Source organism: Pantherophis guttatus, chromosome 3 (genome assembly GCF_059756535.1).
Source record: "Pantherophis guttatus breed Tessera chromosome 3, ASM5975653v1, whole genome shotgun sequence".
Lineage (NCBI taxonomy): Eukaryota > Metazoa > Chordata > Lepidosauria > Squamata > Colubridae > Pantherophis > Pantherophis guttatus.
In genome coordinates, this window is record NC_142065.1 from 60,160,838 (window position 1) to 60,185,350 (window position 24,513).

Here is a 24,513-nt window from a genome sequence, read left to right on the forward strand (position 1 = left end):
GCTGTCCATAGTGTATCCACCCTTATTCTCATGGTTGACAAGTTAAAACATCATTCACTTCACAGACAATAGCATCTAAAACAGAGGCAGGCACCTTTTGGTAGAGCAGTTGTTGCCCTTCTAATTTAATGTATTTTGGAAGAGGGATTGACTGAAAACCACAACGTAATAGTGTTACACTTGTGGAAGAGCCAGGCATTTCCATTTTTGAGGGGATACTGAGGGGTACTGAGGGGACGGGGATTGGGAGTATTGTTTAGATGCATTAAAATTGCTTATTCTTTCAAGAAGCATACAAATCAGCAGGAAATTGTGCATCTATTCTTAGTAGTTCGTTTCAATTTTCAAGGGCCTAATTTCTGAGGGTTTGGGGCCTGCCTCTATGCAGGTGTGGGCCTTAAGTTGCCCCACTTCTGACCCGAGTACCATGTTCTCCATAATCTTCATTCTAATTTTTTTGCTTGGCCTACTGGCATTGTAACCCATATATCTGAAGTTCCCTAGAAATATTCTACAAATTGGTGAAGCATACAGTTGTGTTAGGTTAGGGTTAGGGTTAGGGTTAGGGTTAGGGTTAGGGTTAGGGTTAGGGTTAGGGTTAGGGCTAGGGCTAGGGCTAGGGCTAGGGCTAGAGCTAGGGCTAGGGTTAAGGTGTTTTCTAGATTTCTAGATTAAGAAGAAAAGGTGGACGTAAAGAACAACAAATCTTTAGTGTTATACAAAAATTATATTAAAAAAATATTTTTTCCTGGAATTGTTCTCACAGCGTTAACCATGTTTTAAAAAAACCCAATCCTGTTATTTGTTTAGGATGAGCAACTTATTGTTCAATTTCCTTTAGCCAAAAGACCAGAAGAAGATGTATTTACTTTTTAACGTTGATTAGCATCTAAAATGAGCCCAAAAACAATCTATTGCTGGCCAAGATTGTAGTAGGTATCAGGGATATGGTGGGTCTGGAACCTGTAGGTGATTCCACTTCTGAGAGATGGAAAAATTATATAAAAAATAAAGAAAGCACAAATAAGGTGAAAACATCCACCTTAGGCTCACCCTAACTATGATGGCTAGGCTATAAAAGACCATGAACGAAACATGTTAGCAGAGTAGTCCTTGACATGGTGTTCATGGGAGCAATGAAAAAAAAAGAAAAATAAGATGGCAGCCATGGCAGTACAATCAAAGCCCCATCCCTTTGTATTTTTGTCACATAGAAAAGCGCAGTTTGGTCATACTGCTGTAGTTACCACCTTCTTTAACGCATAACACACCCCAGTGAGCACCACTGGTTAAACATGCCCTTCTCAGAAAGTGTAAATAAATTTGGTCTGTAACCTAAAAATCACAATCAGATACTTTCCAATTGCTTTAATTTGACTTCCAAGTTCTGTTTCCGGTCTACAGATCCCTTCCTGTTATTGTTGTTGTTTCTAGATTTTTGAAGGGAGAGGCTTTAATAATAAGCAATGATTAATAAGCCATTTATTCCTCAGTAATAACTTTTACATTATTCACAATACCTTTGAATCTTTTTGGAACAACATGCAGCTCATGAAGCAATGTGTCTTTCACTCCCACCCATACGAACAACAAAAGACAATATTTCTTTTTTCAAAACTGTTTGCTCAATAGAAAAATACTTTAACAAACACACATATACACATATCAGAGAATTCATGAACAATCTGTGATAGGGGAAAAAACCTTGTATACATCTGTCTGAATGCCCAAGCAACCATAATTTTTTTATTAACAAGGCAAACACTACAACCGAGAAGGAAAAACAAGTATTCCTTACATTTTCTACACTGCATCCTTCATAGTCAACAATGGATGAACATATAAAGTTCTGAATTGTGCCTTGAATCACTAAAATTGCTGTTGTTTTTTATAACACAAAGTCAAATCTAGAAAGGTCAACCAAATGTAATTTCCCAGCATAGGTACTTCAATCATACTTGCATTTTCAGACACTTTGTTTAACAAATTCACATTCCACTTGTTTGCTTATATATTTAAGATCTCAGGTGCATATCTGGAAAATATAATGTTTCCATAAAACTATCCAAGAATGAATAACCATGATTTCACAAACTCCACAGAAACAAAGGTTGACTGTAACTAACAAATATTATACCAAAACCAATCTCAAACTAATTTCACAATCTTCAGCAGTCCTCCCTTGATAATGTAGACTGCCATTGTTTTAATGGTAAAGAGGGGAAAACAAGGTGGAACAGGTACTTCAGATGATTAGCTGCACCAGTGTGAGGGAATGGCTGGAGAGACAGAGTAGATGGCACAGAAAACAGTCACTTAGGCAACTGCAGAGAAGCAAGGAAGGGAAATGACAAAACTGTGTGACACTGTTGTCACACAAATGTGGCTAACATACTTGTATCAGACATTGGGACAATAGAACATAATGACACATTTGCATAATGCAAACTCATGTTCATATTGTTGTTTTGGCATCATCGTGGTTTGCTGCATATACCACTGTTCACAGAATTACAATACCCAACAGAATGCAAATTCATTCTGGAACCAAGCAAATTTTGGAAAGAAAAGTACCACTTGAGCATTGTCCTCTAGGAGCTTCTTCTGCAAAAACTCCTATATATGGACCATAGTACAGTTGGGAGCAATCAGCATGTACCACATTTACTAAACAGCCATGTAACACACAACTTTCTATGGATTTTCCATGGAGATTTCCCATTTAGTTCCATGGATCTTGTGAAGAAGAAGCTCCAATTGGATTGTGCCTTATCACCTTAATATATGTAAATCTAAGCAAGTCAAAGTGCATTACTGAAACATTGTTTGTACCAGCCTTACATATAAATACACACAAACAACATTTCTCATTACACTTTTGTCAGAGAAGATAAAACCAGGGAAACTGAAGGTTTCAAGGACCCTGTTGCTTAGCCATGCTTGAAGGAAACATCCCTCTGATGAAGTGTCAAAAGTTGAGAAATAAATCTTAAATGGTGTACCTTTATTTTTCAGCAAATACTGCACATTAGCATTCCTTTTAAATCCACATCAGAAATACAAGACCTCAAACAATTCAAACCTGTGAGAAATGAATGGAGGTGTTTTTTGAAAGAAAGGAAACAAAAGGCCAGAATGAAAATTATGTGTTCTCACAAATAGTACTTCACCAAAGCTCTGGTCTGAAGGTAAATGAGTTGCGTACATTTCCTCAAAGATACCTGGAAAAGAACACCATACAACATGAAAAAATTTCAATGTCAACAGCCACACAGAACTGAAGAAGCTTGGGTCCAAACAGCTGAGAGACAAGGCAAAACAAGAGCATAGGTAATCAGCAGAAGGATGAAGTCTCAGTTCAATCCTTTTGTAAACCTCAAACAAACACAAAATGAGCTGCCTGCATATTTCAGCCCTTCTGTGTTAAACTTTTCAAAAACGCAACTAGCAAGGCCTATGTTTCACTGGTGACATAAGCAGGAAATTGTTCTGTACACCTGGATACTCATTCTTTATTTCCGTCAATTTGTTCAAGTTGAAAAGAAACTTAGAAGTACCCCTTATTCGCTCTGTCTTAGATAAAGAAGAAGGAAGAAGAAAGGGAGGACATGCATACAATCCAGACATCAGGTATTCTGGGATGCTCTGTGCTGGTTCATCATCGCTGGGCATTGTTCTCAATGGGAAGAAGGGAATGATGGAGGCCTCTTGTATGCTTAGGATCTAACGTTTCATGCTCCTCCGTGAAACTGTCTGGGCTTCCTGCTCCATCTAATGAACTTTCACAGCTTGAATTTGGGGACAACATGTCCTGAAGAAGGTCTTCTTGCACTATGCCAGTCTCTTTGTGTACTTTACCCCGCTGGTTCCCTTCCTCTTCTTGGTCATTGAGCAGTTTGGCCAAGAAGTTGATGTATTTCATAGCTAGGCGTAATATTTCATTCTTGCTGAGCTTTTTGTCAGGTGGGTGAGTTGGGATGAGCTTCCGAAGCTCAGCAAAAGCTCCATTGACGTTCTGCTGCCTCCATCTCTCACGGCTGTTTGTGAATATTCGACGGACCACTTTTGTGTGAGGGCCTAAAGAAAATCAGAAACGCAAGGTTAGTTACAGAAAAACAGCCAGAATGCCAGCTAGCTAGCACACATGCATCTATTAGTAACAAAATTGGGGTTAAGGTTAAATAAATTTTGTTCCATAAGTTGGGATCAGATCATCTGATACATATGGAAAACAAATATGAAAACAAAGGGGCTTCATTGTTATTTTGCTCTGTAAGAATAATTTAAATGTTAAAACCTTACATGTTAAACAAGATATTTGGATGTTAGGAGAGTTTTGTCAGCCATGAAAAAGACATTTTATTTTTGTCTTGCAGAAATTGATATCTTTCTCAAAGTATCCTCCTACATCAGTGAGCCTTCAGCTGCAAGCATATCTCATGGCAGTAATAATAACCCACCATTTTTAATTTTTTCTCAAGGGCCCCCAAAATGCACTGTTCTGAGCCCTTCAAAACAGTTAAAAATGAGCCTAAATGACCATTTTAAAAAATTATTATTCATTATTTTATTATAAAAAAATAAAATACCAAACAGTAAAACAAACAAGCAAAATAAAATAAAACAAAAGCGTACATTCAACCCTCACAACAACAAAAAAGAAAACAAAATAGTGTGCAAAAAAGAGGAAAAAATGGTCAATTAAATTTAACATTTATCACCCTGACTGGATTCTGAAAGAAAAGAAAAAGCAGTAAATTTTCATCCCTAAATATTCCTTAATGAAATGGGGGACAGTGGTAAAAATTTAAAATGGCAGCTCTAGATATTAGTGCCAGTGGAAACCGAGCAGTACCAGTAGCTCCTCAACGAGGCCAAAAGATGGCCTGGGCTTGGACAGAAATATATAAACATTTAAGTAAAACTATCCTCATACGCTCACAGATTCTTCTTAACTGGTCAAGGCAAGAGGTGGTTTCTTGTTGATTATCTGAATAACTTTTCAAAGTTCAGGTTGGTTTAGAATCACTCACCAGAATTGGTCAAGAATGATTAAGCAAGCATGTGGGATCAAGGTAGACCTCTCCTGCAAGTTTCATAATTTGTCTGCCTTTTAAGACCAGAGTAATTTGGGGTCCATCTACAAGAAAAATGGCTTTCTTCCATACCAGTTGCTTGTTTTCTATTATTAGGAAGGTTTCTTTGAGATGCAAACATGGTTGATGATAACCAATAAGACCTTCCTTGGTGATTCCACCAACACTGTGGAATTCTCTGTCCTCTGGAGAATGAATAGTCCCCCTCCAAATATTTTTCACAAACTGGTAAGGATATTTCTATTCTGGCAGGCTTTGGCCTAACAAGTTTAAAAGCTGTTTATCTATTAGCTCCCCTCTGTATATTTATTGCCTTGATGTCTTTATAGTACTAATTGTATTCCTTTGTGGCTTTAAATGGTTGCGAGACACATTCTGTGCAGTAGCACACTGCCGTTAGAAAGGCTGGGTATATATTCTTTTGGTAGGAAAACAAATAACCAGTATGTTTGGGTGATGTTTATGAAGAAACAACCTGTTCCTATGACTTCCATATTATAAATTCCATTTTTATCAGAATACAGATAATTAACAGAAGCAAAATTACACTAGTATCTTGAATTGACATTAGCGCTGGAAAATTATGCAAAAATTTAGCTTCATTTTAGGACTATGTGAGTTTGATATTATTGTACACCGGAGAACATACCAAATCAAGGATCCATCACTGTTAGTTATTTAATAGAAGTTCCATCTGTCTAAGATAACTAGAATAAAAATCTGTTCTGAAAAGTGTAGCTACGTTCTGGAATCATTTGTGCACATCTTAGAAATGTTGACCACTTATCTTGACTATATGATAACTGAAATATAAAAGAAATGACATGAATGGACAGCATGAAAGTATGATATAGAGTGTTCTGTAAGGGATTGATCCAAAAATAAATACAGACCAATAGTGATTCTTTGAAGCATTGGAACGGCAATTGAATAGAGTTACAGACGCTTTTAGAAAATATTGAGATGGTCTCTATTTCTTCAGAAGTTTAACATGTATTTTTTTCTAATAAATATTTTTCACATAACTATAGCATTTTAAAGTTTTTAAATGATCCAAGCCTAGACTCTCTTGTGTATAACTGCCCATATAAGAAAACAGATTTTTGCAGATATGATAAAATCAAATATAATTTAGGGTTGCTTTTTTATATGATTGATTGCCATTTCAAATATATCCTCATATGTTATCATTGGTGTTTTTTTTTAGTTTTGAAAAGAAATGAAATTTCTGGAAAAGAAATCAAATCCAATATTGAAAGTATAATTATCTGAGATGCTATTCTGTGTTGCATTCAGTACTTCAATGTTCTATAATATTTTCTTCGTTAATCTGGTATTTAAGATGAAATGTGTTATCATCATAGTCTTGAGCTGACATGGATGTAGTCTATAGGTTTTTAATGAACTGAGAAAATCAATTTTTATTCCATTTGCTCGTCAGTTTCTTATGTGATTATTCTATCTACTCTACAATAGGTTTTCTCTAATCCCTCTGGTTTTGTAAGGATTTCATGGTTAACTTTTTCACAGTATTTATTCTAAAAGAACAACATCACACATCATCCCTTCTAAGATATGAGGTCTAAGCAGAAGAGATTCTTGCATTATAAAATAAATGGATTTTAAAGATTATGTTTCCCGTAAAGCATCAGCATTATTCTTTTCATATTAAAATTATAATTTTATATTATATTGCTATTAGTTGCCTTTGCTTCTTCCATTTCTCATTGGCTTCATTTCTGAGGGGGACCTTCTAACCACCACCACTATTGCCATGGACAGCCAGTTCAGGTTTAGATTTCTCATTGTTCTACATCCTTTCCTATAACTATGTTTTGCATCTTCTTCCCTTTTTATGTTCCAGCACTCCTGTGTATTCTGTATTGCTTGGCAGGGACAGAAGAATCTGTGCTGCAAACCTTCATTTGAGCATTTGATGGCTCCTGAATGCACAGGCTTATTTTGAGGAAGGATATGGGAGAATCAGAAGAAAGCTTCTACTTTAAAGATGCTGAGCTTGTCAGCTAGAAAACTGTCAGCCCCGGGTTCAAAACCTGAGCACTGTGCGATAGTGAGCTTCCATTACTTTCCCAGCTCCTGAAATCCTAGCAGTTTGAAAGCATGCAAATGTGAGTAGATAAATAGGTACCATTTCAGTGAGAAATAACAACATTCCATGCACCGCAGCGTATAGCCATGCTGGCCACATGACCACAGAAGCATCTTCCGTCAATACTTGCTCCCTCAGCTATGAAACATAGAGCAGCACCGCCCCCTAGAGTTAGACATGACTGGACAGGGGAAACCTTTACTTTTACCTTTTCTCTTCTCCTGAACTAACATTTCATAGTATGTATGTCTTTTTTTAGAATAGAATAGAATTCTTTATTGGCCATGTGGCCAAGGAATTTGTCTTTGGTGTATAAGCTCTCAATGTACATAAAGCTATAAGTGATAAATCATGATCATAGTCATCATAAAAATGCATTCATCATAAATCATAAGATACAACATTTAGTGATAGTCATAGGATACTAAATAAGCAATCAGCATACATCACACTAGGAAACTAAATAAAACAATATAAATTGTAAAGATATAAGCAACAAAGTTATAGTCATAAGCAGTAAAGGAGATAATAGGAGATAATAGGATAGTAGTAAAGGAGATAATAGGAAACAGAAAAGAATAATACCAGTAGTAATACAACCTTACTAAATTGTTTGATAGTGTTGTGGGAATAGCTCAATATTGCTTTAGTTGATTGGTCCTGTGGCCATACCATTGTTCCAAAGCCTTAGGTTAATTGAATAGACATTTACAGTGCAAAGTACAGTCCTAAATTTGCACCAAATTTGCACCAGTATTGAAAGGTCCTGAAAGCTTGCATACTATTTCACTAGCATTTTAATTGTATGTTAGAATTTTCTTTCTTTTCCAAATTATGTATCTCCCCAATCCCTCTCAAACTCCATAATTTAGAGTCCAGCTCTAAGGACTTTGATGAAATGCTATGAGAAATGCCTTCTTTTTGGTACTCACCATGTCACTAAATTTAGCTCACTAAATAATGCAAAAAAAATGTTTTAAAAATAACAACTTGGACAATATTTTACATTTTTCATCTAAATATCACACTTGCTGACTGAAAAGTAGACAAATTTAATTTAATCTGTTCATACTCAAGTATTAAAAAGAAGTTTCACTGATTTTTAGCATTCAGTGGTAAGATGGGCAAAGTAAATACTGGCACTTGTGTTTTTAATTCTGTTTCCAATCACAAACAAAAGGAATTTACAGGGGACATGGGCCTTAGAGGTATGAATGACTGTACCTGCAATTCTGTTCATTGCAATGATGCTAGAAAATTAATTTCTATTAATTTATGTATGCCATAAAATTTTAGTACATTCTATCTTCTAGCATCATCGGCCATAGCTGTTCCAGAATAGCAGTAATGAGGACAGTCTTGATTTCATTTCACCAAGAAAGTTGCTTGCAAGTTACTAGCGATGGAAATAGCCATAAGGCTTTTATCTCTAAATCTCAATATTAAAATATTAATGGGTTTTCCAAATGATGAGCAAGTAGATTAGGACCATGGCTAGGAGTTGTGAGGATCAGCAATATAAGATGGGCAAGGATTTCTGTTCTCTTTTTTTAAAACTACAACAGCAATAGAATTAGTCTCTTGCCTTTTAAATTCTACTGCTGAAATCAAGAAAGGCTGAAATTCGAGAGAAGTTGAGAACAGGAATAAATATCTATTTGAAATAAATGTTTGCTACGCTCAGTTTAAAACAAATCCCTCTGCTTTTAAAGAATATTATTATTATTATTTTGTGATGCTTGAGGAGCTAGAGGAAAAATGTGGACACTAATAGTCTCTATTTCCAGACAAATGAGAAATATATTTGAAGGCAAATGAAGCAGTTATTAAAATGACAATAAACCTGCAAATCCACTCCCTTTGAAGAACTCCTGAAAATACTGTGACAGCCAAGGAAACAAACAAATGAATCATCAGACAAATGAACCCAGAGTTCTCACTGGAGCCACAAGTCACCAGGCTCAAAATTATCCTACTTTGGATACATTATGTATAAACCCAGTTAGGAGTCAGTTGGCGGCCAGTCTCTCTCCCTCCCTCCCTTCTTCCCTTCCTCCCTTTCTCTCTCTCATTATGTCTGTCTGTCTGTCTGTCTGTCTGTCTGTCTATCATCTATCTATTTATGTCTCTTATCTCTATCTCAAAATCTACTCCCTATGACCATTGCACTGTCTTCGTTCTAATTTGAATTAATTTCAGTTTGCTCTCACTTATGACTCCTTCCACTGGCTACACAATGGGGAAAAGCACTTTCACAAAATCTCTATCCACATCAGAGAGAAAATGGAGCTCAGCAATGCACCAAATGACAAGTTTCCTGCTTTGCCACCAAAAGACCCATTTATTTTTTTACATGCTGGTTTTTAAAAGTTAGTGCTGATAAACTATAAAATAAAAAAGCATATTTTAGCAAGCAATGACTAACTGTAACTCCCCATCCTCAAGAGTTTTAAAGTACAAGTCTCCCCTATCCTTTCTCAAAATTCATGGCCAAATAATTTCAGGTATTTTCTAAAAGGTAAAATAATAAAGAGGCCATTTATCCTATCAATCACACTATCAAGCAATCCAATTTAATTCATACCAAGAGATGCCTCTCCAGTCTTTACTAAACCTAACCCATCAAAGCAAAGTTCAACATCTTTACTAATGACTGGTCCCACTGTTAAATAGCTCTAACATTCAATTAAAATCTGCTTTCCTGTTTCTTAAAATTATGATCACATCACCTCACTTCTGAGATTACAGAGGATAGGTCTTATCTGACCTGAGATAAGCATGGGGCATCTGACCTGAGATAAACATGGGGCATTTGTTTTCAGTGAGCTTATTTAGAATAATACAAATATTGGTCTCCTATTCCAGTTGGCAAATCTATAGGAAATGGTGATCACTTATTAAATGGAAGAAGTGTTGTTTCTGTTACACTATCGTACCCAACAGTTTAGCAGCCAACCTAACTATTTGAAATGGATGATCCATGCAAAATCCAACTTAGATAAGCATTGAAATTTCAGTTATTAAATTAATTTCTAAAAAGTATCATGAAATATTTATGTGCTGTGTTTATTAATAAATGTTGTGGCTCTGATATAGAGCTATCTAAAAGTTGAACTATTAAAGTATCAGTAGTTAATAAATGAGTACTAAGGAAGCATGAAGGAATATGAAGGAAATATGCATATATGTTAAAAGAAAAAGATCACCAACATATGCCAAAATCAGATGATCAAAATCTGAAACCCCATTTTGATGATACAAAATTAGGGGAAAAATGAATTTAATTGAATTTGAGGTTTTCAAGTTTAACTCCGCAGCTTAAACATCGGTTATTATATATGGGGAAAAAATGGTAAAATCGTGACCAAATCAATTAGGCATTTGTATGGCTTTAAAATCTATTAAAATTCCTGCCCATCTTCTTAAATAATCGTAAACTGGGAAAAGGTCCTGACCATTGTTTGGCATTGAGCCAATTAATTATCCTTAGGGCAATTTTTGCCAGGAGTTAGGAGAGCTGAATTCACAATATCAGAAGAGCACTAGGTTCAGCACGGCTGCTCTGGGATAACTAAGTCGGCCCCGTCATAATAATTGAATCTCTTCTTAGCAGCTCTTGAACAAATGAGCAATACATGACAGTCGGGGCTTGCTCAATAACAGTTGCTAGAGCTACGACCACAGCTTTTTCTCCACATTCATAAAGCCTTTACTTTACTTTACTTTACTTTTATTTGATTTATATACTGCCCTACTCCCGAAGGACTCAGGGCAGTGAACAGCCAACAATAAAATACATATATACAAAATTTAAAAAGCAGAATTAAAATCAAATTAAATAGTTTGGCCCAGACAGATTAAAACCCCAATCAATTTAAAACAAGTTTAAACTTTGAGTATTAAAAATATTAAAAAATATTAAAATTATTAAAATTGTTTAAAAAGAGGGAGAAAGTTAGGCCAGGCCCGCCTGGTGAAATAAAAAGGTCTTTAGAGCGCGGCGGAAGGTGCGCAGATCCGGGATCCTCCGTATCTCCGGGGGGAGCTCATTCCAGATAGTGGGTGCCCCCATAGAGAAGGCTCTCCCCCTGGGGGCTGCCAGTCAACATTGTTTGGCTGACGGCACCTGGAGGAGCCCCTCTCTATGAGACCGTACCGGCCGGTGGGAGGCTATTGGTGGTAGTAGGCGGTCCCGCCTCATCCTGATGTTGGCTTTGCTTACTCCTCACCTGTACAATGTCTGACCCATCAAGCCTCCAACATTGTCCACTCTTCCTTTTAGCCTTCCAGAGCCTATCTACATCCTTTGAAGTCACTGCCTTACTGAGATCACAAATACAGGTGGTTCTTGACTTACGATCCCAATTCAGTCCAAAATTTCTCTTGCTAAGTGTTGCTAAGTATTGGTTAAGTGAATTTGTCCCATTTTACGACCTTTCTTGTCACAGTTGTTAAGGGAATCACTGCAGTTGTTAGATTAGTCGAATTGTTGTTAAGTGAATCTGGCTTCCCCATTGACTTTGCTTGTCAGAAGGTCACAAAAGCGGATCACGTCACCCCAGGACACTGCAACCGTCATAAATGTGAAACAATTGCCAAGTGTCTGAATTTTGATCATATGACCATGGTGGGATGTTAAAACAGTCATAAGTGTGAAAACTGGTCATAAATAAAAATTTTTCAGTGCTGTTGTGACTTTGAATGGTCACTAAATGAACTGTGGTAAATCGAGAGGTTTACCACAGTGTACCTCTCTGTACAGAGAGGTTGTCGGTCCAGATTATATTCCAGATTATTAGTGTAGATCTTAATTGCACAGACTTTACTTATACAGAATCTGAGTTGCTGAGACTTTGTAGACTGATATTACCCTGTTTCCCCCAAAATAAGGCATCCCCTGATGATAAGCCCAATCGGGCTTTTGAGCGCATGGCAATAACGCCAAGCACTTATTTCAGGGTTCAAAAAAATATAAAACAGGGTCTTATTTTCGGGGAAACACAGTAACATCTTGAATATATGGATCTAGGGTTATGTAAACATGAACATTGAATCAGTTCAAACCAAATGTCTTAGACCAGGGGTGTCAAACTGGGAGCCCGCGGGCTGGATGTGTCACATGCAGGCCACACCCATCCCAGCTCCGCGAAGGGGAAAAACATCATGATACATCACATGATGGCAACGTGACACCGCGAGTTTGACACCCGTGTCTTAGATAAATCCAATTAGATTCAATTGGGATTAATTTAGACCATTAAATGTACACATCCATGCGTGGAAAATCTCCACATTGGTCTGATTTGATTTAAATGTGTTCAGTTCAAGAATGTCCATGGAGAGGAAGATCAAAAGAGTAAAGCTGACAGCCACAACCATGTGATCGAAGCCCTGCCCCTTTGGTATACGTATCATAAAAAGGGCTTCATTTGCAGCTGCCTTCTATACCTTTTTGAGCCCTTCCAGGGACCCATGGTTCGGGGGATCCATTGATGTCCAAAAATTCATATAAACCTAATATATAACTAAGATACAAATGCCATGTTGTATATATAGCACATTTGCTGGATCTATGCTTTCATCAAAATGAAAGACAAATTAGACAAAAGTCATAATGCTATCGATATATAATCTAAAATGGCTTCAAACTAAATCTTGCATTGACCCCCACTTCATTTTTTGCTCTGCTTTTAAATGCCTGGAAGCCATTCTACATAGTAATGTAGAATGTAATGCATTTATCAAACCATTATCCTCTGTTTTTGTTTTGTTTTTTTTACTTTCAAAGGCATAAAATGACATGTTTGTGTTTGCATTTCAGTAAGTTCCAGAATTAATAAACAAACTCCAGGAAAGGCTAAATACATACGTGGCTTGGGAGTTGCACAGGGAGTTTAAAACACAGATGCTACACCTCCCCAATTTCTACCTTTATTTGTTAAGGAACAAATGTGGTTATACACACAGAGAATTGTGTAAGTCTAGGGCAGTGTAAAAACCAGAAGGAACTTGGTAGCATCTTTTCAGATTAACAAGGTATAAGCAACAACTCATTTCATCAAATGTGAGAGGTAGCAAAACTCATGCAAAATGAATTTAAATTGGGATGAGATGAGAAGGGAAGGAGTGGGAAGGCTCCCTCTATCATTTAGCCACCACATGCTTCGGTTGAAGGGAGTTGTAGCTTTTATGCTTTTTAATTGAATACGATTTCAAAAGGTGCAATCAGATTCCTTCTGGACTGAGAAATGAGGCTGTCCCATTTCCCTTTTTATTTCCTTCCCATCTGCAATTCCAAACCATTAATTAATCTACCTTTTGATTCTCTGGGCTTTCTCTGGTCTGGAACTTGCAAAATGCCAGCACAAAACCTGGTGCTTTATTGCAATCCATTCCCCTACCACAGCAGGCCAATGAGGTATGGATATATGACAGGAGAGTTCATCCCAATTAAGCAACACATTTGAAGAAAATAAGGAAATATTTGAATTGCAACCTGTAGCTTCCAAGTACTGCCCTTCCTTCAACATTAACAGATTACATTTAAAAAATAAAATAAAATGCTGATTTTAGTTCACAGTTGTTACAGATTACAGGAACAGCTCTGAAGGAGCCATAAAGCCTCTATCATCCATCCATCCATCTATCTATCTATCTATCTATCTATCTATCTATCTATCTATCTATCTATCTATCTATCTATCTATCTATCTATCTATCATCTAATCTACCTATTTATCTATATCTAACTTTTATCTACCTATACATCCATCCATCTATCCAAAATTTAAAACAGGGAACAAAATAACTGCTCACTAACCATGGAATTCTGGCTTCCTTGTTATCTATGAAGAGGGCAAAACAAAGCACACAACATTTTGTTGGAAGTCCAAGCTGCAAGCTATAAATTGCACTACGCAAGAATTTCCTGCCTCTAGAGATCCCAGCCCACCCTCCCACCCACCCACCCACCCACCTCCGTCACCATCATCACCCAGCAATACAAGGAATGAAATAGGAATTGCTAGTCTTTAGCTGCCATACTACCCACAAAGAAGCACCGGGAGGGGGGAGTGTCGTGGCGGTGGGGATCAGCTCACCATCAGAGAGCTCCACTTCATAGGGGGATGGTCTTCTTTTCACTCGGTTGTTGTTATACATTGAAAAGTTTTCGGGTTCACCAAAAAATCCACTACAAAGGAAAAAGCAGAAAGTGGGGGGGGGGGGGAGGGAGAGAAATTAGTTCTGCAAACCTCTGCTGAAATCCATCATTCAACTGCAATCTGAACAAACATCCAATCTCAAAAAAATAATAAAAAAAAATAGTCCTATTGAATTTGGTGGTGGTAAATCCACCAGTAAGGATTAGAGTCTCAACATTATTTTCTACTGCTGAGAATATACGTAATAGGCACACTTCCCACAATAGATATGTTGTCTGTTGTTGTCGTTTGTGCACCATGTGTCGCCAATGTTTATCACACTTTTAGCATGAAGCAATTTTATAACAAGAAATCTAAATAAATGCTTTTCAGTTCCAGATGCTTAACACGATTGACTTCTGCACTTGTCAAGCATTTCTAACAGAAGAATTAAAATACATTGTGAAGCACATTTTGAAGAATTGTCTGGTCCATCCGACAATTACCAGAATTACGGTATTTAGCTTCCAGAAATGTTGCTCATACCTTTCCTAACCCTTTACACTATTTATTTATTTATTTATTTATTATTTAAACTTGTATGCCGCCCTATCTCCGAAAGGACTCAGGGCGGCTCACAACAATAAAAACAAGCAAAATCAATGTTAAAAATACCCAATAAGATTATTAAAAAAAACCACTAACTCGCTTGGTCCTCTTTCTTTTTCACAGTGTTCATTCCTAGCTTGTGTAATACATGTATGTTAAGGTGTACTGCATTTCTACAGTGGGGGGAAAATGATTGCCTAAATAATAATGACAACACACGAATAAACATCCATTAACACTAAACATAATTTCTAGGATGATTTTTTCCCCCTTGATTCAGGCATTTCCCCCAAATTTATGCTTTGATGCTATTACAAATATTGCATCTCTTACAAGTAACCATTTCGTGTTTAACCGTTTCTTTTGACAAGAGGGTGGAACGGGGTGGGGGGGCAACAGTTTTAAAGAGCTTTGATGCAAACCTGCCACATTTTGATAAATGATCTGTACCAACCTTGCCAACATGGTGCCTCCAAGATCTATGGATTACAATGCCCATCATCGTCCAACCAAGGTGCCCAAGGGTGATTGGAAAAGTAGTCCCACATATCTAGAAGGCATCAGGTTACATGGACATGAATCGGGCACTTAATGCTGTCTTTTAACCTAGCCTTACTTTCAGCAGGAAACGTTGTTGTGACTTTAATACAGACTGACAGCAGGAAGAAGAGAAGATTGGTTTGCTTCGATTGTCCATTTTTTTAAAAATTTGATTTATATGCCGCCCTTCTCGGGAGACTCAGGGCGGCTTACAGTGCGTTAAGCAATAGCCTTCATACTTTTGTATATTTTATACAAAGTCAGTTTATTGCCTCCATAATCCGGGTCCTCATTTTACCTACCTTTGATAGGATGGAAGGCTGAGTCAACCTTGAGCCTGGTGAGATTTGAACTTGCAGTAATTGCAGGCAGCTGTGTTAATAACAGTGCTTTAGTTTGCTGCGCTACCAGGGCGCCTTTTTTTTTTTTTTTTCCCCTTTTCGGACCATCGGCTCAGGGAGGAAAATCGCATCGACTTCATGGCACAGCAGCAGATAAACCCGCGCGTGGGCATACACGCACAAACATAAAACCCCACCACACACATCTACCTATATAGTCCATTACGAGTAGATTTAGCCAAAGAGAAAGAGAGAGACTTAGCGGGCTTCACAGCCCAACCTTCCCACCCGGAGAAGGAAAACCGGCGGGGGGACAAAGAGAAAGCATGAAGGCAGAGAAGGCAGCGTCAGCGGAACCAACTGCTGGGTTGGTTCTTTGAGAAGCAAAGGACGGATGCGGGCCAAAACTCAGGCGGGCAGCGGGGAAGATCTCCTCCTCTGTGGGGACAGGAATCAAGCAGAAGCTAACGGAGAACCGTTTCTTTCCTCCTTCCCACCCGGTTCCGTTTGCCTCCCCATCTCACCCCCCCCCCAAAGCCCCCGATCCGAAGCCACGGACCTGCTGGCGGCGCTGAGCGGAGCCCCGAGGCCGTAGAGCATGGCTCTGGCCGGCGGCGGGAGCGCAGGGGCTGCCGTAGGACTGAGGTGCACCATGCGGACGTCGCTGCTGCTGCTGCTGCCGCCGCCGCCGATGCCACCACCGGCCGGGGGCGTGCCCGCTCCGGTGCCCGCGGTGGTGGCGAGGCCGAGAGCGGTGGCGGTGGCCGGTTCGGCTCGCGGAGCTCTGATGCTGATGCTGCTGATGCTGCTGTTGGTCGCGTCTGGCTCTCTCTGGCTCTGCAGGGCCCCAGGCGGCGCGTCCCTGGCTTTTATAGGGCGGCCGTTGCGCACCAGCTCGATCACTGGCACCGGCGCAGCAGGGGGCCCCGGGCCGGGGGAGGGGGGCGGCCGACCCGTTTCCTTGGCAACCCCATCGAGCAAGGCCGGCTCCCCCGGGAGAGCCATTCCTCCGCGCCTCCGATCGCCGCCGTTGCCGCTGCTGCTGCTGCTGCTGCTGCCGGAACCCAGTCCCAAATCCGGCTCGCCGACGCCTTCCGCTCCAGCTCCGGTTCCGTGCGCCGCATCCCGCGGCGGGTCACTGGGGGACCTCTCCATCAGCATCCTGGAGGGCGAAGAGGAGAGCTCGTGAAGGAGGGGCGCGGCAGGATGAGGTGGGGGGGAAGGGGAGGAGGGGGGGGGGAGAAGCGGAAAAGGAGGAGAGAAAAATTGGGAAAGGAGAGAAGGAGAGAGAAAAAAGCCGGAGAGAGGAAGAAAGCGCAAAGAGAGAAAGAAGAGCGGGGAAAGGAAAAGGAGCGACGGGAGGGAGGGAAAAGCGGAGGAAGGAGAGCGGTGGGAAACCCAGGAATGCCAGAGACGGGAAAGAGGGGGGGCAGAGAAGAAAGGAAAGAAGGGGGCATCCGAGGGAAAGTTAAATCCCGAAGGAAAAACCCCGCGTCGCCAAAGAGCCCCAGCGGAGGAGAGCAAGGCCCTCTGGTCACGGGCAACGGCGGAGGGCCCCTGCTTGAGGTTGGATGCCCGGAAAGCTGCGCTGCGCTTGGCTAGGAGGATTTTGCGCTTCCCACGAAGCGCCGAGCTCCCAGTCCCGGGGATACCCACGTGGCCCGAAGGAGGGCGCAAGGAGACCTTCCTCCGGGGGCCTCTGAGACACACCACGCACAAACACACACAAACACCCATTCACAAGAGGGAGAAGCCTGATGGGGAGCTCTTCCTTTCCGTTCCCAATTCCTCAGGTCTTCCTTGGCCCAGCCTTGGTGGCGCCTTGGCCGGCGGACTCCCAAAGCGTGGGAGAGGGGGGGGGGCGAGCCCGAAAAATCAAAACGCTCCGTGGGGTTAACCTTCAAGAGGGCCACCTGAACAGTTCAACCCGAAGGTTAGAACGGAATTTGTTGGAAACCGGGCGCTTTTTAATTATTCGGCTCAATCCTTCGGGGAACAAAAACGAAATCGGCTTCACTTCTATTAATAAGGGGCGAGGGAGCGTGTAAATCAGAAATCATAGGAAGGCAGAAGGAAAAACAATCACAAACAAACCAGGGTAGGGGAGTTAGAACGGTTTATACAATTTTTGACAGCGCCCTGACTGGAGTCGAATTTATTCTCTCGGCATTGCAAGGAAAACGAGGGCGAGAAATAGCCGCAAAGACTTCACCTTGGGCACTGAGAATCAATGCCTCTATGCCCCCACGGAGGTCCCCACGGAGAACCGCGCCGTTCCACCTCCCAATCTGCGCCGCGTGGAAATAAGCGCAGAGGAACCGCGCCTCCGTGCGCTACCTGGAAAGAGGCACATTTTGGCCGAAAGCGTTTCCAGAGACCGACGCTTGATTTCAGGTTACGCTCCTGCCGCACTTTCGTCCCTGAATTTCCTCAGTGAATACACACAAACACACACAAACTATTTTTACGGCTAGTCCCCACCACATTAAACTGAATTGTCCCGTGTAGAGCGACGAGGTAACTCCCAGGAAAGATTACCTCGTCATATGGATCGGTGGAAGAAAATAACCTAAAAATGCCCTTTTCTTAGATGCCAGGGCAGACGGATGCTCGGCTTCCTGCTAGGCAGGGAGATAAAGAAATGCTTCAAAGGAGGGGAGACAAACGGGAAACGTTGAGGCCTGGGATTCGGGAAGTTCAGCTCAAATCATGTTTTGGAGGTAAGGAGGAAAAAGGATTTCATCGTCGAAACGTTCTTTCTAGAAACGCCAAACTTCACACCAAATATGGGAGCATAATCCTATAACCACTTTTCCCGATTTCTTCCTAATAACTACAATCCCAAACAGATTTTCTGGTCAAAGAAACCAGTCCAGTAGGTCTTAAATGCTAGTAAACATTCCCTAAAAATGCATTTGGGATTAAGCTTTAATCTTCCGCCTTCCTGTTTCAATTTAAGAGAGAGCTAGAGACCAGGCAATATTATTATTGTGATTACCTTTATTCTTATCGCAGAGGGGAAACAAGGCCATTTGAAGCAAATTTATATTCCGACTGACTAGTGAAGTGAGTTAAAGAAACTAACATTCGAAATTGCTTAAATGCAATCAAATTATTTTCCTTCGATTTTCTCTACTGAGCTCCGGGTTAATTTCACGCCTCAGATATAAAACCAAGCGGCGACTCGCTCTCTTTTGTTGGGGGGGAAAAATGGACGCAAAATTTCTGATGAATTGAAGGTGAAGCAAAGACCTGAGTCGGCTTTATCAGCACACAAAGATACACATACACATACATATGCATATGCATATACATACATATGCATACATATACATATACATACATATGCATATGCATATACATACATATGCATACATATACATATACATACATATGTGTGTGTGTGTGTATTTTGATTAGATAGATAGATAGATAGATAGATAGAGAGAGAGAGAGAGAGAGAGAGAGAGAGAGAGAGAGAGAGAGCGAGCCTTGGTGGCGCAGCAGACTAAAATGCTGTTAAATAACACCAGCTGCCTGCAATTACTGCAAGTTCAAATCTCACCAGGCTCAAGGTTGACTCAGCCTTCCATCCTTTCGAGGTAGGTAAAATGAGGACCCGGATTGTGGGGGCAATAAGCTGACTTTGTATTTAAAAAAAAAAAACACCGCTGGGGGGGGGCGTGAAAACCCTACAAAGCAGGTATATACAAAAGTATGAAGGCTTAACGCATTGTAAGCTGCCCTGAGTCTCTGGTGAAGGGCGGCATATAAATCGAACCAATAAATAAATAAATAAATAAATAAATAAATAAATAAATAAATAAATAAATAAATAAATAAATAAATAAATAAATAAATAAATAAATAAATAAATAAATAAATAAATAAATAAATAAATAAATAAATAAATAAATAAATAATAAACTGACCCAAACTGTCAAGTTAAGCAAATGTCCTCTTTGTACAATCCTGTGAAACATTAAAGGGGGGGATTGCTTTGTCTCCTGTGTATTCACCACTATGACTGATAAACTATCATAATTAGCTTCATGGGTAAGCTACAGAACACTGTAAGCCAAAGCCAAACAAATTATGTTATGGCTTTACTGGTTATATGACCCAGGCTACTTATACATGATTGTGCTGTAACTCATCTATGAAGCTGCACTGTCTTCAGACTTAAATGGAAGGTCAGCAGCAGAAGCATGCTAGCGAGGGCCTGAGTTTAGCACCAGCCATTCTTTGTTTACCGAATAAATCAGAGATATCTGGACTTTGCAGACTGTACTGGCTTGAATATCCGTAAAATGTGACGTCCAAACCAATGACATGCCTTTTGGCTTAGGCTCGGATTCTTTGATGGAAAACACCATCAATTCTGGGGGAAAAAAATTCATTTAGGGCTTCCCTATCTTAAACTACAAATCTGGGGATGTCGGTAGATGGGAGTACAGATAACGATAATTTCAAACACCTTTGCTGCCATCCAGCAGGATCGACCGGAGTTTTGCAACGGAGATCCAGAAGCCCCAAATTCAACTACACTTCGATGTTAGGAGCCTGCTGTTTAAACCAGGGGGTCTCCAACCTTGAACTCCAACTTCAACTCCCAGAATTCCCCAGCCAGCAAAGCACCGAGTTCCAAAGCGACCTCGATCCAGTGGGTCTGGAGGCCCACCGCCGCAAAGCTCTCCTCTCTGGGAAACGTGTTTCTTCCCCGTCCCCCCCGTCCTCCACTCCTCCCACAGCTTTAACTTGCAGATCTGATGCCCGGGTTCTTGACTCCGAAGGTATCTTTCGGAAGATCTTTAGAGCCCAAAAGCGATCGCGTTGATTTCTCTAGCCTCGGAAAGGCTAGCGGGTAAATCAGAAAATCTTCCTCGGTCATCAATCTCTCATCTGGCGTCTCTGGATTGCCTCCTCTACTCCCCACTCCCCCCCCTTTTTAAAAAAAAATAGAATTTCCTACTTAGCACAGGGAAACCTCATTCACACCTGTCAGGCTGAAGAGGCAATAACGTGGGCTGCCGGCTCAGCCAAGAGCTTCTCGCTGTCCAAGGCCGCCGCCTTCTTTTCCACCTCCCTAGGGCGCCGAACGAAGGTTCGGCCGAGGCTTTCTGGGAAACGCCGAAACTCTTGCAGCCGGATAGCTCTGCAGGCGGGGGGGGGGGGGAAATGGGGGAGACGCAGGGACTTGGAAGCAGAAACAACGAACCCTGCCAACCTACCCCTACCTACCCCCCAAAAAGAAAGAAAGAAAGAAAGAAAAGAAAGAAAGAAAGAGGGAGGGAGGGAGAGAGAGAGAGAGAGACCACAGGGAGGATGATTGCACCATCGTGGTAACTGATCGCAGACCAAAAGAAATTCCGTTCCGTTTCAGGCAGCCTAGAGAATTTTCAGCCTAGCGAGAACGCCAAAAAAGTCTCCGTTTGGTGTTTAGGATCCTGGGAGGCTGGGATCATGAAATTCTTTAAACCATAGTAGGAGAGGAATGGGCTTAGTTTTGGGTTTGCGATGTTGGCTTAGCGTGTAGCGACCCCCTCTCCCGTTGAAATTTAGCCAGCGAGCCACAATAATGTGAACCGTTGGCTTAGTCGAAGAAGGATGCGCGTCTCAGAGCGTTCTGCAGCCTAGACCTCTCGTCAAAGAGGATTCTTGCTCAGCTCGGAAATATTTGTGTCTTCCTTACCGGTACAAAAAAAAAAGAAAAAAAAAAAGACCCTATCTTGTGTACTGTACTCATTTGGAAGAGTTTTGATTTTGAGAAAGCGGACAGACGCAGTCGAAACCACCGCTGGATCGTCCGGAGGCATTGGATGAAGAGGCAGCCTGCCTGCTGTAGAAGAGGGACAGAGCAAGTCAGAGATCTTCGTTCCTGCTGGAAAAAGCGAGGCTGTGCTAGAGAATACGCCTTCTCCAAGCCTCCCCTATGCTTCGGGGTTGATTGTACTACAACTCCCAGAGTTCCCAGCGGGAGAGGTCTCTAGGCCAGCGCACCAGGAGTTTAAAAAAAAAAAAATAAGGCATTTTAAATGGTTTATAATAAAACGATTCGAGCTTAATAAACGTGTCACACAGGATGCCAGTGACTTTACAATGCGGACATCAATACAATCGTTTTAAAAAGCAACCATGAGCTACTGGTGCCATGACCTGAGGCAGCCTTCCTGTCACCAGGAGAGAAGGCACAACAAGATGAGTCCCATGGTGTTAAACTATGCCTGAAAAAGATGAAGGCACCAGGAACGTAATGTGCGTTTCCTCCATTAAAAATGGAAGACCAGATCCAGGAAGTCAAGTAGTCCCACTGAAATGATGGAATCCAAGTTAGCTGTGACTGACAAGTCCCATGCATTACATCCGGTCTACTAGAAATAGGAACAAGCCTGGATCTCAATCCTGAGGCCTCTCTCCAATCCCAGTATAGTTTCAGGACTAGCTGTGATGTACCTTACCGATTTATGCAATTTTCAGTCTCTTCTATCAACTCATAAAGTGATTGCAGACACCGAGTGATTGCTTTTATTACACACGCCAATGTGTGTTAATATTGTGCTATTGTGGAATGTTGTAGAATATTGTCCTATTGTGGAATTAAAACATGCCACTTTCTGTATTAATAGCCACATTATTTACATTTTCTTCACAGGATATGTATAGTTACCACAATTAAGAATCAGACGACTTTGGTGAACTAGCACAATAGCTATAGGATATTATATTTTGCCTGTCCCATCTGTCTGCCATTTATCAATCTAGTATGATTTTTTTTTCCTATTTGCTATTTCCTATTTTTTTCCTATTTGCCAGATAAATGATAAATGATAAAAACTTCATTTACTAGCCTGATTTTTTTAATCGTAAATAATGTTCAGTGGAAACCAGAAGAAAAACAGCAGGAATGACCACCCAATATATTTTAAAAACTGTTTTAGATTTGAAGTTCTAATAAACAAAGAGGATCGGCTCATGGCTCAAAAATATCATTTAATTATATTAAAGCACATTATTAAACAAATTCTTTTGAAATCAAGGTCCCTGATTATTATTTACTACCTTCCTCCAGCTTTTTCTGGATATCCTAACTTATATTATTTTGCTGTATTAATGGATGCCTCCATTTCTAGTCCTTTAACATGAGACCTCTGCAAGCACATTCTCTTTTAGATCATAAAAATAATATTTTGCCCAGTGCTCCCCCCACTTTTAAAAAAATATTTAACAAGACACCCCATGCCCTTCCCCAAGTTATTCTTTTCGTTTCTCCTTTTCTTGTCTTCTTTTTCCTTTTGAAATACTCTTCAAGGAAGCCTACAAAGGAAGCCACTCTCTCTCTCTCTTCTTTTTTTTGAGGCCTGCAGTGTTTCCACAGAGAAATCAAGCGGCCTTCTTCTCACATCCGAATTTTGCCACCCTTCTTTCCCTCCCTTCCCCACTAATATCTTGGCACTTCACAATTGAAAATCATCCTTCATTTCCATTCCTGCACACCGAATTATTGAGGGGGGCGGGGAAGGAGACGGGGCGGGGAGGAGAGCGAGGGACTCAAGACAGCCGAATCGGATTTCCCGACGTCTTAATCTTCCCCCAAAGCCACCGAGTTTTAGGGGGTGACCCGCCTGGCCGCTATTCCCAGAGCCCCCCCCCAAAAAAACTTGTCTTTGCAAAAATTGGAGGGGGGGCGTGGGGTTACTCTCAAGCCCGCGCGTGGGCCTCGCGGGGCACTGAAGGCGCTTCGGGGCGCTGCCCACTCCCCATTTCCCGGCCTTCCAGAAACCCCAGTTCCGCCAGTATTTTCTTTTCTGGCTCAGCATGAAGGTTTCCTACCAGCCCCCCCCCCCTTCCCTCCTTCTGCTGCTAGTGAGCAAAACAAGAATAGATCAACAATTCACCCCAGGATTTGGCCGTCCTTCCCGTCTCCCCCTCCCCCCCCCGCCCTTCTTTACTACGGAGCATCTGGGTGTAAAAATAAGAGAAAGAAAGAGGGAAGTGGGTGATTTGAGGAGAGAGGAATTGTTCCTTCTGCTTTTCCTGTGCGGTTCGCTGTCTGCCCTTTTGAAATAAAATAAAGAACACGTCCTCTACCGCTATACGTGAAGTTGGCACGGGTTGTTTGTGTGTGTGTGTGTGCGCGCGTGTGGGTGGGTGGGTGAGTGTGGGGGAGGGGGCTAACTTACCAAGCGATTTTCTTTCTTGAACAACAAACCAAACAAAAAGAGAGAAAAAAAACCGACCCTTTTACTCACCACTTGTTTTTCGTAGGTGAAAATGACTGGAGCCATTTTGCGGCCTGTTCATGGAGGCTGGTATGGCCCCCCCTTCCTCCTATAGTATATTAAAAAAAAAAGAGGAGGAGGAGAAGTGCTGGGCGGCTTCGCAGCGCCGGGAACTCATTCCCACATCACGTCCAGTTTCCTATTTAGTATGGAGAGCGGATCGCTGGAGCAACGTGGCCAACCGAGATAAGCCGCTGGCACTGGCCCGCCTGCCCTGATAAGCCCCTAAACCCATTATTTATGAAATGATTCATTATTATTTGGCAATTTTATCGAGGGAAAGCGGAAAATTATTGCAGGGATATGCAGAGAGAGAGAGAGAAAGAGAGAGAGAGAGAGAAGAATTTTGGAACGCTCGCCTTAGAGCTTTCGAGACGTGTCTGTTTTGCGCGCTCA

General features: G+C 41.1%; 1 protein-coding gene across 1 annotated transcript; it reads right to left on the bottom strand.

Moving 5' to 3' along the window:
* Positions 1-1,465: 1,465 nt before the first annotated feature.
* Positions 1,466-24,246, bottom strand: TAL1 (TAL bHLH transcription factor 1, erythroid differentiation factor). Its single transcript, XM_034415032.3, has 4 exons — positions 24,088-24,246; positions 16,398-17,000; positions 14,307-14,398; positions 1,466-4,077 (listed from the first exon to the last, which is right to left on the bottom strand). Exons 2-4 carry the CDS (start codon positions 16,997-16,999, stop codon positions 3,659-3,661), a joined length of 1,113 nt encoding a protein of 370 aa, XP_034270923.2. The 5' UTR covers position 17,000; positions 24,088-24,246; the 3' UTR covers positions 1,466-3,658.
* Positions 24,247-24,513: the final 267 nt, after the last annotated feature.

What these genes read in the sequence shown, in the direction of transcription:
- TAL1 (XM_034415032.3), bottom strand. Translation starts at nt 16,999, where the DNA reads ATGCTGATGGAGAGGTCCCCCAGTGACCCGCCGCGGGATGCGGCGCAC. An exon ending in CCGCTCAGCGCCGCCAGCAG is followed by an intron (nt 14,399 to 16,397) that starts GTCCGTGGCTTC and finishes TTTCCTTTGTAG; the next exon opens with TGGATTTTTTGGTGAACCCG. An exon ending in TGAAGTGGAGCTCTCTGATG is followed by an intron (nt 4,078 to 14,306) that starts GTGAGCTGATCC and finishes GATTTTCTTTAG; the next exon opens with GCCCTCACACAAAAGTGGTC.